The sequence below is a fragment of the Mustela erminea genome, chromosome 10, assembly GCF_009829155.1.
Source record: "Mustela erminea isolate mMusErm1 chromosome 10, mMusErm1.Pri, whole genome shotgun sequence".
Lineage (NCBI taxonomy): Eukaryota > Metazoa > Chordata > Mammalia > Carnivora > Mustelidae > Mustela > Mustela erminea.
Window position 1 is genome coordinate 11,351,870 of NC_045623.1, and position 16,435 is coordinate 11,368,304.

At 33.1% G+C, this 16,435-nt stretch overlaps 1 protein-coding gene across 1 annotated transcript in view; it reads right to left on the reverse strand.

The window, feature by feature from the left end:
* SYCP1 (synaptonemal complex protein 1) overlaps nucleotides 1-16,435 on the reverse strand; it is a 137,636-nt gene that overhangs the window by 59,615 nt on the left and 61,586 nt on the right. Inside the window, exons 16-18 of the mRNA XM_032301571.1 lie at nucleotides 11,329-11,390; nucleotides 1,758-1,862; nucleotides 676-779 (exon numbers count right to left, since the gene is read on the reverse strand). Of these exons, the coding sequence (XP_032157462.1) occupies nucleotides 676-779; nucleotides 1,758-1,862; nucleotides 11,329-11,390 (271 nt within the window). The remainder of the gene's footprint in view (nucleotides 1-675; nucleotides 780-1,757; nucleotides 1,863-11,328; nucleotides 11,391-16,435) is intronic.

The following is a 16,435-nucleotide window of genomic DNA, read 5'->3' on the forward strand; positions in this document are numbered from 1 at the left end:
ACAACACTTGAACTGCTCTTTCAAGGTCCCAAATATTCTATACTGGAAGAGAAATTACTGCTATTACTGGTGGCAGTCAGGATCAATTTTAAATGAAAGAAGGGGACTGTGTGGCTCTATGAAATGATTTCAGCAGCATCTATTATTTTCTCCTAATTACCAGTACTGGAAATTCATCAAAGAGTAGATTCAAAAATGAAAGTGTGAAAAAGCAAACATATCAAAGATTATATAAATTTATACTAAGTATAAATAACTAACCAGTCCATTTATTAAAAGGAATTTTGGTTAATACATGAATTTTACCCATAATTCAATGACCTGTATTTTAGTCACTTCAACAAAACAATCTATGAAATAATTTAACAAAACAAGCAAAATAACTAGGTAGAACTGCAAATGATTATTTTTATCAGGAACTATCTCCAAGAAAAGTAATATAGTGATCTTCTAAATAAGTTTTCCACTTTGTGATGTACTTTTTATGTTTATGATATATACATATCACTGCTAATTTAATTAGCAATGAAATTAATAAATTATTTTTATCTCTAATTAGGAATAAAACACAAATTTAACTCCAAATAAATAGTGAATATAACTTACTAATTTATTATTAACTATCAGAAAGCTAAGAAATTTAATACATAACTTATTTATAGAGAAAAAACTTACTTCTCAATTTCAAGCTCAGTTTTCAGCTCTTTAACCTGTTTGGAATAATGCTGTTCACTTGTCACAATGGCAGTTAACCGTATTTCCAAATCATGTACTTTTTCCTGGAAAATGTGTAAAATCACAGCAAACAGTTTTTTTTTTTTTTTACAATTTTCTTGTTTAAAATGTGGCCACTTGTAATCAAGTCAAATATTTGACAATATTTTGGTTTAAAATGTCAACTTTTAAAATATAATAGATTTAATGCCAAAACCATTCTAATTATAGAAAAAAAAGCAATGACAAATGTAATTTAAGTGAATTCCATCTTGATATTTTAATGCTCAACCAGTAAGATTATATTTATATATTATAAAATACTTTCATCAGTTTTACTCTAGCAGGTAATTAATCTCAATTAAAATGTTCTATTAAGTAAAAGTATATTAGTTAATAATATCAGGTAAAATCTTAAAAACTAATCTGTTCTGGGGGCACCTGGCTGACCCAGTCAGCTAAGTGACTTCACCTCAGGTCATGATCTCGGGGTCATGATCGAGCCCCACATGCAGCTCCATGCTCAGCAGGGAGTCTGCTTGTCCCTCTCCCTGCTTATGCTCCCTGCTTATTTCTCTCTCAAATAAATAAAATCTTAAAAAAACCTATATTGTTGTTATTATTATAAAAATATAATTACAATGTAATGCTATTACGTACTGAAAAAATACCTTTTTAAAATAAAAATATATTCTAAAATTATAGTATGAGAACTGTAAAAATTATAAACAAAGAACTTAATAAAAGTAAAATATTCAATCTATAAATACTAAAGACATCAAAAATGCGATTGTTATAAACTACAGCATTATGTATACTATTGATATCATAATGTCAATCTTTATCTCCATTATAATATGAAGATTCTCTAGATTTGTTTCAAACCAATCACTAGTATATTAAATGTAGAAGGAACGCTTCCTTCGAAGGAATTGTGAGAAGAAATCCTACACAAAGCAAATCCTTCACAATACCACAATCTATTCTGTAAATCTGTATTCTCTAACAAAATGTTGGAAAGAAAATATCTTTTTTAAACAAACCTCTCTGGTTTGGAGAAGACCAGTTAGTTCTTGTTCTGCTCCTTTTAATTCTTCAGCTATCTTCTCAAATTGTTTCTTTTCATCTAAAAGCTTTTGGTTTTCTGCCTATTTAAGAACATTAACAAATCATGACAGCCAAAGCACATATATATGTAAAATAATAAAAATGCCTAACTAGAGCAAAGACAATTATGGCTAAATAAAAAATTAAAAAGAGAGAGAGAGAGAGAAAACAAGTCATAATTAAGTAAATTCCAAAACTATATATGATGACAGAAGATTCAATGGACAAAGTCCTGAAGTTTTCATTGAAAAAAAAAATCATGCTGGTCACTGAATTCAAAATTCATCTAATACATAAATCATTCCAATTTATTAGCATTTATTAGACACTCACTAGTCCATCAATCCTGTTTCCTTACATTGTACTAAAATGTGTTTCCGTATAACTTTCATGCAATGGTCATTGTTCTGCTTTCCTTAGTCATATAGAAATCTAGTTAGCAAAACAAATATTTGAAGAAAGTTATCAACATTCCCTAACTTTTCTCTTATTATCATTCTTCTGATGAAATGGTTTTGCTTTATTCTCTCAGGATATACTCATTTTGTCAATACATAGTTTTAAATAAGGTAGCAAGAATTAAATTCAATGTTCTAGACAAACAAGGTGAACAACTTACAGTCCACAGGCAAAATCCAGCCACTGCTTGTTTTTAATAAGGGTTTACTATAACACAGCTAATATGTTTATGTATTATATATTCCCATTTGCCTTATAACAAAGTTGAATAGTCACAACAGGGATTAATATGGCCCACAAAGCCTAAAACTTTGCTACTGGATGTATAGATAAAAATTTTGTCAACCTCCACTTTAGATGAGTCTTATAAAATTAGACTTTCTGGCAAAATAGGAACATATGGTAGTAACTAAGCACTTCAAATGTGGCTATTGGAGCTGAGGTACTGACTTTTAAATCTGGTCTACTTTAATTTAAATTTGCAAGACAGGAAATAATGTGTGTTGGAGAGGATGTGGAGAAAGGGGAACCCTCTCACACTGCTGGTGGGAATGCAAGTTGGTGCAGCCACTTTGGAGAACAGAGTGGATATTCCTTAAGAAATTAAAAATAGAGCTTCCCAATGACCCTGCAATTGCACTACTGGGTATATACCCCAAAGATACAGATGTAGTGAAAAGAAGGGCCATCTGTACCCCAATGTTTATAGCAGCAATGGCCACGGTCACCAAACTGTGGAAAGAACCAAGATGCCCTTCAACGGATGAATGGATAAGGAAGATGTGGTCCATATACACTATGGAGTATCGTGCCTCCATCAGAAAGGATGAATACCCAACTTTTGTAGCAACATGGACGGGACTGGAAGAGATTATGCTGAGTGAAATAAGTCAAGCAGAGAGAGTCAATTATCATATGGTTTCACTTATTTGTGGAGCATAGCAAATAACATGGAGGACATAGGGAGATGGAGAGGAGAAGGGAGTTGAGGGAAATTGTAAGGGGAGATGAACCATGAGACACTATGGACTCTGAAAAACAATCTGAGGGTTTTGAAGGGGTGGGGGGTGGGAGGTTGGGTGAGCCTGGTGGTACGTATTATGGAGGGCAAGTATGGCATGGAGCACTGGGTGTGGTGCATAAACAATGAATTCTGTTACGCTGAAAAGAAATTAATAAAAAAAAAAAAGACAAGACCCATTCATATGCTGTCTACAAGAGATTCATTTTGAACCTAAAGATACGTCCAGCCTGGAAGGAAGGGATGGAGGACGATATTTCATGCCAAGAGTCTTTAAAAGAAAGCTGGGGTAATGATTCTCATAACGGACAAATTAGATTTTAAGTGAGAAACAGAGATACAGAAGGACACTACATCATTCTGAAAGGGTCTATCCAACAAGAAAACCTAACAATTGTAAATATCGATTCCCCCAACATGAGAGCAGCCAACTACATAAGCCAACTGTTAAGCAAAATAAAGAGACATATTGATAAGAACGGTTAATTGTAGGGGATCCTACATTCTACTCTCAGCAACAGATAGATCATCTAAGCAGAAAGTCAACAAAGAAACAATAGCTTTCAAGGACACATTGGACCAGATAGACCTCATCATGATATACAGAACATTCCACTCTAAAACACCAGAATACTCATTCTCTTTGACTGCACATGGAATTTTCTCTAGAATAGACCACATACTGAGTCACAAATCAGGTCTCAACCAATATCAAAAGACTAAGATTATTTCTTGCATGTTCTTGGACCACAATGCTTTGAAACTGGAACTCAATCACAAGAAAGAGTTTAAAAGAAATTCAAACACTTGGAAGCTAAAGACCATCCTGCTCAGACATGTTTGGGTCAACCAAGAAATCAAAGTAGAACTTAATCAATTCATGGAAAGCAATGAGAACAAAGACATATTGGTTCAATACCCATGGGATATGGCAAAGGTGATCCTAAAGGGGAAAAAATGTAAATTTAAATGTCACATTTGTTTAATAGTTATCATACTGGGTATCATAGCTCTAGAAACTAAGCAAGACCAAGTATAAAACTACCATTATTTCTTTAGTTATGGGTACTTAATTACTATCAATTCCTCCTATTATTGAACAGCGTATGTATGTGTGCGTGTGTGTGTGTGTGTGTGTGTGTGTGTGAACTCAGTTTTTATGTTCTTTATTCAAGCATAAGATCACAACAATTTCATTAAAGGTATGACAATAAATGTCCTACATTAATAAAAACTAATAACTGACACCAAACCCTGCCTCCCTATGCACTGGAGGTGCACTTCCACTAGGGCAAGTCTACCAGAGAATCAGCACAACAGGCCCCTCCCCTGGAAGACCAGCACCAACAACTCACACCAAGTTTACAGATTATAGAGGGCTGCAAAGCTTCAGCTCTTGGGGAAAACAGTACATAGCACTCTTTGTACTATCCTTCAACCCAGCAATTACACTACTAGGTATTTATCCAAAGGACATAAATATAGTGATTCAAAGGGGTACATGCACACCAATGTTTAGAGCAGCAATGTCCAAAATAGCCCACATGTACATCTACAGATGAGTAGATAAAGAAGATGGGGTGCATATGCAATGGAATATTACTCAGCCATCAAGAAGAATGAAATCTTGCCATCTGCAATGATGTGAATGGAACTAGAGGTTATTATGCTAAGCAAAATAAGTCAGTCAGAGAAAGACAAATACTATATGCTTTCACTCATATGTGGAATTTAAGAAACAAAACTGATAAACATGGGGAAGAGAAGGAAAAATACAAGAGGATAAAAACAGAGAGAGAGGGGGCACCTGGGTGGCTCAGTGGGTTAAAGCCTCTGCCTTCGGCTCAGGTCATGATCCCAGGGTCCTGGGATCGAGTCCCACATCAGGCTCTCTGCTCAGCAGGGAGCCTTCTTCCTCCTCTCTCTCTGCCTGCCTCTCTGCCTACTTGTGAGCTTTGTCTGTCAAATAAATAATAAATAAAATCTTAAAAAAAAAACAGAGAGAGAGGCAAACCATAAAAGACTCTTAAGTCTAGGAAAGAAACTGAGGGTTGCTGGAGAGGAGGTGGGTAAGGGGAATAGGGTAATTGGGTGACAGGCATCAAGGAGGGCACTGGGTATTATATGCAACTAACGAATCACTAAACTCTACCCTTGTAACTATTAATAATACACTATATGTTAACTAAACTGAATATAAAACTTTCTTTAAAGACCTACTTATTGTACTTAAAGAGTCTGAATTTTATCAATAGGAAATGTGGAGATATTTAAAATTTTGATACAGCATACAACATGATCATATTTGTGATCTAAAAGACCAACTCTAGCAATAGTGCATAGGCAGACTCATTTATATATAGGCTAAATATATCCATATATATAAGTATTTACAAATATAAAGACTAATACAGGTTGAAAGATACATCATGAAAATCAAACATTCATCAAGAAAAAAGGATACTACCAGAGACAAACAAAGATATTTAATAATGACCAAAGATCAATATGCCAGGAAGATCTAATAGTTATGTATGAATGTGAGGTTTATAACAGAAATTCAAAATATGTGAAGCAAGCACTGACATAATTAGAAAGAAACAATTACTAAATCAAAATAGGAGCTCTTAATACCTCTCTCTCAGTAAATAATAGAACAGGACAAAAAAAAAAATCAACAACACAGAAGATTTTCAAACACCATCAATCAACTGAATCTGTTATTTACAGGACAATATACCTAACAACAGCAGTGTACGTATTCTTTACAAGTACAGATGGAACATTTACTAAGATATTAAATTCTTAACAAATTTAAAGAAGAAAGTATATTCGCTGACCATATGGAATTAAACTAGAAATGAATAACAGAAATAAAACAGGAAAATCTCCAAACACAGGAAAATTAAATAACAGACTTCTAAATAACCCCAGGGTCAAAGAGGAAATCAAGAGAAATTAGAAAATATTTTAACCTAAATGAAAATGAATATACAATGTAACAAAATTTGTAGAATGCAGCTAAGAAGATGATTAAAGGAAATTTATAGCACTAAATGCTTATATTGGAAAAGCAAGTTCTCAAAACAGCAATCTGTTTCCATCTAATGAATCTAGAAAAAGATCAAAATAATCCCAAAGCAAGAAGAAGGAAGGAAATAATAAAGAGAAGAAATCAATGAAACTGGAAATAGAAAAACAGGAAACAATCAATAAAACAGAAATCCGGTTATTTGAAAAAAAATCAGTAAAATTAATAAACTTTGTATTGGAGCACTGGGTGTGGTGCATAAACAATGAATTCTGGAACACTGGAAAGAAATTTAAAAACGAAATAAAAATTTAAAAATTAAATTTAAAAAATTTTTAAAATTAATAAACCTCTATCAAGACAGTAAAGAAGAAAGAAGACACAAATCACCAATATTAGTAATGGAAGTAAAGGCAAACACTGTAAACTCCATAGACATAAAAAAAAATCCAAGTAATGCTACATATAACTCCATGCACAGAAAGTTGACAACTTTAATGAAATGGACTGATTGCTTAAAAATCACAAACTACCAAAATCATCTAAGATAAAATAGATAAACTGAATAGTTCCACAATAATGAAAGACATTAGAGTCATCATTTAAAATCTTGCCAAGGGGCACATGGGTGACTCAGTCAGTTAAGTGTCCGCCTTCAGCTCAAGTCATGATGCTGAAGTCCCGGGATCCAGCCCTGCATTGGGCTCCCTGCTCAGCACGGAGTCTGCTTCTCCCTCTACCCCTGCTGGTGTTCTCTCTCTCTCACTTTCTCTCTCTCAAATAAATAAATAAAATCTTTAATAAATAAATAAACAAATAAATAAATAAATAAATACAATCTGGCCAAAAAAGAGTCTCTAAGTTCAGATGATTTCACCCAGAAAATTCTACTAAATGTTTAAGGAAGAAATAATACTAACTCTACACAATCTCTTCCAGAACACAGGAATGAAAGAAATGTTTCCCAACTCATTTTCTGAGTTTAAGAATAGCCTAATTCTAAAACCAGACAAAGACAACTGAAGAAAACTATAGACTTCCCATGAACCTGAAATTAAAAATCAACAAAATATTAACAAAACAAATTCAACAATAAAGAAAAAGAAAAATATACCACACCAACTGGGATTTATCCCAAGAATGCAAGGCTAGTTCAATATTCGAAAATCAATGTACTACACCATATTAATATTCTAAAAAAGAAAACTACATGATCGTATCAGTAGACATAGAAAAAGCATTTGACAAAATTCAACAGATTCATAATCAAAAAAACGGTCAAACTAGGAATTCAAGGGCACTTCTACAAAAGAAACCCCTATAATTAACATACTTAATGGTGAAACACTGAATTTTTTTCCTTAAGATCAAAACAAAGATGTACATGTTCACTACTTCTATTCAAGAACATCATATTAGAAGTCTGATCCAGTTCAGTTAGACAAAAATAAAAGAACTACAATTGTCCTTATTCGCAGACAAAATGACTCTCTACATAGAAAATGATAAGAAATGTGCAAAAAACTCCTAAAACTAATAAATGATTTTAGTGAGACTGCAGGATACAAGGTCAGTGCATAAAGCAATCATATTCCTATCTACAGCAATAAACAACTGGAAAAAATACTTTTAAGTACATTTAAAACACCTTCAAGAAAGGAAATATTTAGGTACAAATATAACATGTACAGATCTATACACTGAAACCTACAAAATGCTAATTAAAGATTCAAGGAAGATCTATACATATGGACAAATTGATACCATGTTCATGTGTTAGAAGACTCAACATAAGTAATTACAGCAATTCAACTTAACTTGATCTATAGATTTCTCACAATTATATCTTAATTCTGGCAGGGTTTTCTCAGATACAGACAAGCTGAAATTCTAGATGATAAAGGAACTAGAATAGCTAAAAAACTGTTTAATAATAAAGCTGGAGGAATCAAACTACCCAAATCTAAGATCAATCATAAAGCTATAGTAATTAAGATGCTGATACATTGGTGAATTGATAACAAATAGATCAAGAAAACAAAAATAGTCCAGAAACAGATCCACACAAATATGACCAACTGATTTTTATAAATGTGCAAAAGCAACTCAATGGAAAAAGGAATCTTTTCAACAAATGGTAATATCCTCCTAGATCAATCCAAAGAATTTAAATCTTTAAATCTTAAGTATTTCTCAAAACCATCCATTTTTTTCTCACCACCACCTCCCAGCCTAAGCTATAATCATCTCTTCTTTGTCTGTATACTTAACTGTTCAATTAAGTACCTTAATATACTGTTCTCAATATTCCAAGCCAAATGAGCTTTTCAAAATGCAAACCAAGTCACTCCCTACTGAAATTCTTTAGAACTTCCCATTCCTCTTAAAATAAATATAAAATTATCTTTTTTTAAAAAAGATTTTATTTATCTGACAAAGAGAGAGAGCACAAGCAGAGGTAACAGCAGGCAGAGGGAGAGGGAGAAGCAGGCTCTGCCCTCACCAGGAAGTCCGATGTGGGACTCAATTCCAGGACTCTGGGATCATGACCTGAGCCAAAGGTAGCTGCTTAATCAACTGAGCCATTCAGGGATCCCTAAAATCATCTTGATAGGATTCAAAAGGCCATGAATTACCATGCTCCTACTACCTTAACTCTCTAGCCTCATTTTGTACCACTCTCCTTTCACTCCACATTACACACACCATACGCCTTCCTGTCAAAGGAACTTTTCACATATGTCCTCTACCTGATAAACTCTTCCTCCTTCCTAATCCGGATTTCAGTTCAAGCTTTACTTTAAAAAAAAAAAAAAAAAGGCTCTTCTGACCTAACCAACTAGTTCAAGTCCCTTTAAGGCCTCATACCTCATACCACTGCCTTTATTAGCACTTTCCTTTATTGCCTTTGTCACCACTCAGTATTACCTTTGAATGACTGCTTATATTTAAGTGTGATATTTCATGACATAGATACATGAAAGCAGCATATGCAACCATTCGCTCCCTACTGTACCCTCAGGGTACAGAACAGAAACTCAAAATATGTTTGTTAAATGGGAAAATATATTGTTTTATTTATTTCTTACAACTACCCCATTACATATATATAATTATTTTCCCTATTTCATAGATGGAAAACTAAGGCATAGAGAGTTTAGTTAATTTGCTCTCAGTCATATAGCTAAGAAGTAAAGAGTTGGATAGCAATTGAAACATGACAATTTTAAAGACCAAGATAATTGTGGGGTTTTTTTTTTTTATTTTTTTTTAACTTTATTTATTTGACAGAGATCACAAGTAGGCAGAGAGGTGGGCAGAGAGAGGGAGGGGGAAGCAGGCTCCCTGCTGAGCAGAGAGCCTGACACGGGGCTCAATCCCAGGACCCTGAGATCACAACCCGAGCAGAAGACAGGGGCTTAACTCACTGAGCCACGCAGGCACCCCGATAATTGTGTTCTATTGCTATCCAAATATAACAAAACCCTAAACCAATCCTTATCTGCATAGGAGTGAATCTTTTTAGTAAAAATAATGCTTAGTATTCATTCATTCAACAAATATTTATAAAGTGTCAGTCACTGTGCTAAGCAGGTACTAAAGTTACAAGGAAAACAGGACATGGGTTCTTAGCCCTTATGGGAGCATACCTTCATTCCACTATTTACTGAGGACCTACTATATACCACCTACTGTACTAAGTAAGGGGAATACAGAAAGGTGAATAAAGTTTTAAACAATTATACAAAAAAAAAATTAATTCCACTTGTGTTAAGTGCTATAAAGGAAAAGTTCAGGTGGCTATAGGAACAAGCCATACAGAGACCTAAACTAGATAAGAGAGGTTTATAGATAATATCTAAAGAGGTTACCTAAATTGATATTCAAGTTGAGACTTAAACTATAACAACAACAATGACAACAAATAAGTATGCATTATCAAATCTGAAAGCAGTGTAAACATTATTATTCACAAGAGTTGAAGCAAAGCAATTCAATGGAGAAAGAATTTGGAAATAATGATTCCCAAGAGATGGAAGAATTAGGAGTTGCAAAACCAGGCAGAGATACAATAGGTTAAACCCCAAATCAAATATCTGTAATTATAAACAAACTACAGCCTGCTAGGTAAAATCAACCTACAGTCTCTTTTTGGAGGCCCTTGATCTAAGAATAATTTTTATATTTTTGACATTTTTACAAGGTTGCTAAAAATAAATATAAGCAGAGGACAAGAAGGGGGAGGGAAGGTGTGGAAATAGGAGGAGGAGAAGAGAATTAACATTCTGTATATAGGCTACAAAGACTAAAATATTTACTCTCCAGTCCTTTAAAAAAGTTTGTTGTCCATGCTCCACATGTTGTAAACAATTAAAACATAATTAAGCCTATCCTAGGGACGCCTGGGTAGCTCAGTCGGTTAAGCGTTTGCCTTCTGCTCAGATCATTATCCCAGGGTCCTGGGATCAAGTCCTGCATCAGGCTCCTTGCTCAGCAGGGAGCCTGCTTCCCTCTTTGTTTGCCTTTCCCTGTACTTGTATTCTCTGTCTCTCTCTGACAAATACATAAATAAAATCTTAAAAAAATTAAAAAACTTATCCTAACAAATTCATTAAACATGATTCTATCTGAACACTAAACATAGTTACTGAATATATAACATATAAATCTTCCCCCAAACTGTAGCTTTTTGGCTCAAAGTTTTCACAAGCATACCAAATTTACTATCAATAAGTCAATAACATCACATACATACTTGATCTTACTTAAATGTACTGCCAACACACAAATAATAGAAACACCTTCATCAAGAAAATTTTCAAAATATATTAAATTTGGTATGATAAGAATGTGGTTTACTAAAACACAAATGTATTTTTTTATATTTTAGCTGAAAACACTAATATAAAACATTTATAGTGTGAGAGTCTAAGTCTGTGGATTCAATATTATTTTGAAAAGTGCTCTATACTAACAAAAGAAATTATGTACTTACCAAGATTTTTTTCAATTCTTCAAGTTCTAGTTCTTGGTTATTTTTAAGCTTAGTCATCTCTTCTAAAATAAACAAAAGAATAAAAAGGTATTAAAAATCAGATTAAAAGAATAGGAAAGAAGAGACAAGAAATAAGAATACCATCATTTTAAAGGGAAAAAACCAGAGATGGTTTAATGAAACTAAACCACCATAAAGCATAGAGGATGTCTAAATGGGACTATGCAAAAATGATAAATATTAATAGTAATGTTTGTAGAAAGTGGAATTCCACAACCAAAAGAACTCAAGTTCATTAACCAAAATAAGCAATGGAGCTATATAAAATATATTCGAAATGAGGTTACATAGCACGTGGCTTCACCTTTACTGCATCATTGTCTAAGTATCTCACTTTTTCATCTTTGCTCCAAACTAAAAAGGAGAAGTGATCCACTTTTCTCAAGCTAATTCTGACCATTGTACTCTGGACCTCAATATTCCTACCTCCTCTGAGATTTTAGTTGCTATGTTACCGATATACATGGACTCTCTTACAGGAAACTTTAATTCCCTTATAAACATCTATTTGAATACAAAACAATATCTGATTGACCTGTCTGTCCTTTCATACTACCGTCAAATTTCTTACTTTGCTTTGCAGACAAACTTGTGTTTGTTATGTATACATTTCTTTTGTAGCTCCACGCAAAACTAATGCCTATCTCATTACATTAATTACACCTCTTGTTACATCAACCAAACTATGATCTCAAAGATCACCAATAACCATTTTGTGGTAAAATTCTCAGTCTTCTTTATTCTGGAGCTTTCTGGCATTTGATGCTATTCAACTACTTTTCTCCCTTTGATTTTCAAGACTTTGCATTATTTGCATTTCCTGTCCTAACTCTTGTTCCTATTTTCATTGCTGACACCCTTCTTTTTTTCTATCCTAAATAACACTCTACAATGCTTTTCTTTTTATCTTCTATTAATTCAGTATTAGGCTAATTAATTTTAGAACATTTCCAATTCAAACCTCCTGTTTTTTTCTCCTTTCTTAGATTTTTTTTTTAACTGCCTACAAAATTCCCAAATGATGTCTAGCTGTCACCTAAAATTTTATTCTACCTGAAACACTGTCCTTCCTTACTGTTAAGGGTCTTTAATAATTGGAGATATAAGAGATTTGCTGAAAGTTTCCCAGACTCTGTACATTAAAAATAAACACAAAGTTTATAATAATTGCCCATAGTTTTTAAGAAAAAAAACAAGATATAAAATCCCACCACATACTCTCAAAGAAAAACCTGTCACAAGCAAAGCTTTAACCACAACATTTCATTTTAGGTAAAAAGAGTTTATTTTTTCAATCTCAAGGACTGATTAAAGACAGTAGACTGAGGGTGTCTCCACATTCTTTTACCCCCAATCCCTTTATAAAAGACAAAATATATATATATTTACAACATTAGTAAAACCAGGCTACCATGAACAAACCAAAAAGTCAAAGAATTTTGGCAGGGAGAGAGAGGGGAGACCAAAATTAATTCAAAGAAAGCTATGTGAAACACCTAGACCATACCTCCCACCACATAGTGCACCTCAATTTTAATCAAAGATTTAGGAATTGGAGGCAAAGTGATGCAGCAATGCCCCCAAATAGCTCATGATCTCTAAGCAAGATAGACATTTCCTAAACCCAAAAGATTAGCTACCAAGCCCACCTTTCTTTATAATACATTTTATCTCCCCCCACCCCACCCTATATAATCAGAAAAATCAGATTATAACATATGTGGGTGAAAAAATATTTTCAAATACTTCGATAAGTAAATAATCAAGAATCAACAATTACTGAAGAAAAGCAAAACCATAAGAGAGGCACCAAATTCAACTAAGAGAACTAAAATAAATCCAAGAAGGAATTAATAAAGCAAACAGAAGTAGGTATTTTGCTAAGTATAGTATCCAACAGAGTAAATATCCATGAAATAAATCACCTAGAGCGCTTAGAAATTCAAAATTTGACAACTAAAACTTTAAAAATAACAAAATAAAGCTGAATTAGCAGGGGGAAAAAAAATTGTTCCCCAAACCCCCCCAGAAGAATTAAAAGAGAAAAAAATTTTTTTGAGAAATTTTAAAATACAAAAGATAGAGCCAAAATTTCTAAAATCCACCTATCAGCACTTACAGAGAGAATAATGACACTAGAAAAGAAAAAATAAGAGGAGAAAAATTTTCAGAGCTGAAGACAGACAAAATGTCCTTAGATTCATGAGCTCACCAAATGTACTAGCATAAGTGTGATATGATTCCACTTTTAAAAGATATTCTCTCAAGCCTGTACCACTCAATAGCTTCCAATCTAATTTCTCCAATTCTACCTTTTTCCTCACTATAAGCAATCCTCACCCACCATCAAATTTATCTGCCATACAGAAGTGCAGTGATCCTTTAAAAACATAAACCAGAACATGTCATCTCAATAGCTTAAATTTTTTAATGGTTTTCCTTCAAGGTTAGCATAAAATCAAAATTCCTTTCCTTACTCCTACCTGATTTTGTCCTTACCAGCTCATACTTATTACCCTTTTCATATCACTTCTTACATTCAGTCACATAGGCTTTCATTCAGTCAGTTGAATTAACCAAGCTCCTTCACAACTCAGAGCATTTCTACATGTGTTTCCTTCTGACTGAAAAGCTCTCTCCAACTCATATCCTTTACCTCACCAAATCTCACTTATTTATGAGGTCAGCTAAAAGTCATGCCTTATCACCAAATCTACATTAGGCTCTATTATTTTCTTACATGGTTTTATTTTCATTGTCTTCATAACACTTATCCTCATTCTTAATTAAATATTTGTTATTTTATATGTCTTCCTAAATAAAGCACAGATCTCATCATCAGCACAAAGACCATGTCATTAATGTTCCTACTTAAATATCCAAAGCTAAACATCTAAGTCTAAATCTAATAATCAAATAAGAAGCAATACAAAACACTAGAGAGAGAATCTGTTATATAACAAAGTAAAAGCAAACATGGGTACAGATACAGAAAAATGACCACAGGAGTAAAACCTGTTTAGAGCAACATTAGATTAAACTGAAGAGAGGAGACATATGAAAAAGCAAAGCAAACTATACCAAGTCAAAAACTGAGAATAAATTGACAAAGACTTTGTGTTTACAGTTGATTTTAATTTGCTTTGCATGCACTACTTTACTCTTTAAATGAGCAATAAAACAACAGGTGATATTTAAAGAGTTCGAACTCAAGTGATAAGATGACTCTTAAATTTAGAACACAGAATAATCAGATTTGTATTTTTAAAGGAACACACTAGCATCAGTGCAGAGAATCAAAAAGAGACCAAACTAGAAACAAAAATACTGATTGTCAAACTAATACAATTAGTATTGGTCAGAGGTGTGTGGTTCAGACCTAATACCAAGATATAAGAGGTAGAACAGGCTTTTATCTGTGGAGGGAAAAAAGTGGTCTTAGTATGAGTCAATGACTGAGACTGCTGAGGGAATGATGGAGGCTGATGGAGGGCTATTCTAACCAAGATGTAAGCCTAAGAATGTGCCATCGAGGAAGAATGCAAAGTGTAGTAGGGAAATAAAACAATAAGTATAAGAACTATTGCAGTAAGAAAAAAGTTTATGAAAATAAGGCAAAGCTTCTGTTTGGATCCTACTAAATACAACAAGGGATGAACAAAGATGAAGACAAATGAGGGTGATCTGAAAGCATGGTTTGATGATTAATCTGCCAAATACAATTTGCGTTCCATTACATTACTCACGTGCATCCTTCTGGTAGACTAAGAGAATGTGCTGGAATCTTAAAACCAAAAAGGAGAAATAAGGGCTAAAACTGTTCTAGGTCTGTGGAGATGAAGAAAAAGGGAATGATTCAAAAGATAAAGTTACATTAGTTAGATTTTATGAGCTAGATATTAAAAGTTAGAAACAGCAGCACTGGATAACCAATTAGAAATGAAAGATAAGGAAGGAAAAAAGAGAAAAGAATATCAACCAAGATTCTAATTTTGAGAACTATACTTTCAACCAAGCTAATGCTGAGCACTTATGTCACTGTTATGCTGCTCTCCTACACATAATGCTTTCCACGTTCCACCACCATTCTCTACAACTACCCAAAGCCTCTTTATACCTTAAAGACTACTTTTAAAATCTACCTCTTCTATAAAGTCTTTTCCAGTTTTGCAGACCACACTGATACCTTTGGCTTCCTCTTGTCATCAGCATTAACACATCTCCAGCAGTAACAAATCTGTGAGCATTCACCCCAAATACACAAATATGTATGAAACACAAATATATTATTCATAAATCATATAAATTTTAAAATATAAATATGTCTTATGATATTCATTATAAAACATATGAAAAGCATAAAATTTAAAAAGTTACAATATTTCCTTCCCTTATCCTAATACAAGTCTTGCTCATCTCCACATTTTGGAAACACTGTTCTGGTGATTTTATGTGTTCAACATTTCTTCCACAATAACAAGAGATTTCTCAAGAGCATGATATTTTATATCTTGTATATGTTCCCACAACACCCTATGATAATGCTAAGAAACACACACAGAACTTCTTCACAGTTCTAGAAGAATTCCTTATCCAAACATCTCTTAATATATATTGCTCTGTTTTGAGAAAAATCACCTTATGCATCTGTTTATCTGATAATAAGAGCCATTTAATTTCAATATCAGGATGAATTATTATAAATAAATAATCCATTAAAGATATTTTAAGTTATTCCTTAATATACAACATTCAATTGAAGGAAGATTTAAAAGTTAGATGAAAAATACATTTATAATCTTCTAATATAAAATAATATCAAAGAAATTATTTATCATTGAATAGTACAATTGTGGATGCTCAAAGATTGGCCTCATCTATAGTAGGAAACTAGGCATTGCCAAAGGAAAAGCATAAATAAGTTTCAAAATTTCAGCCAAACATCCTACCAATACAAAATTTCTTGCAATTATTTTAATTACACAAGTATCCAAAGCTAATAATAAAGCTGACAGAAAGTTGTGTAGATAGTTTAGAAAAACACCTG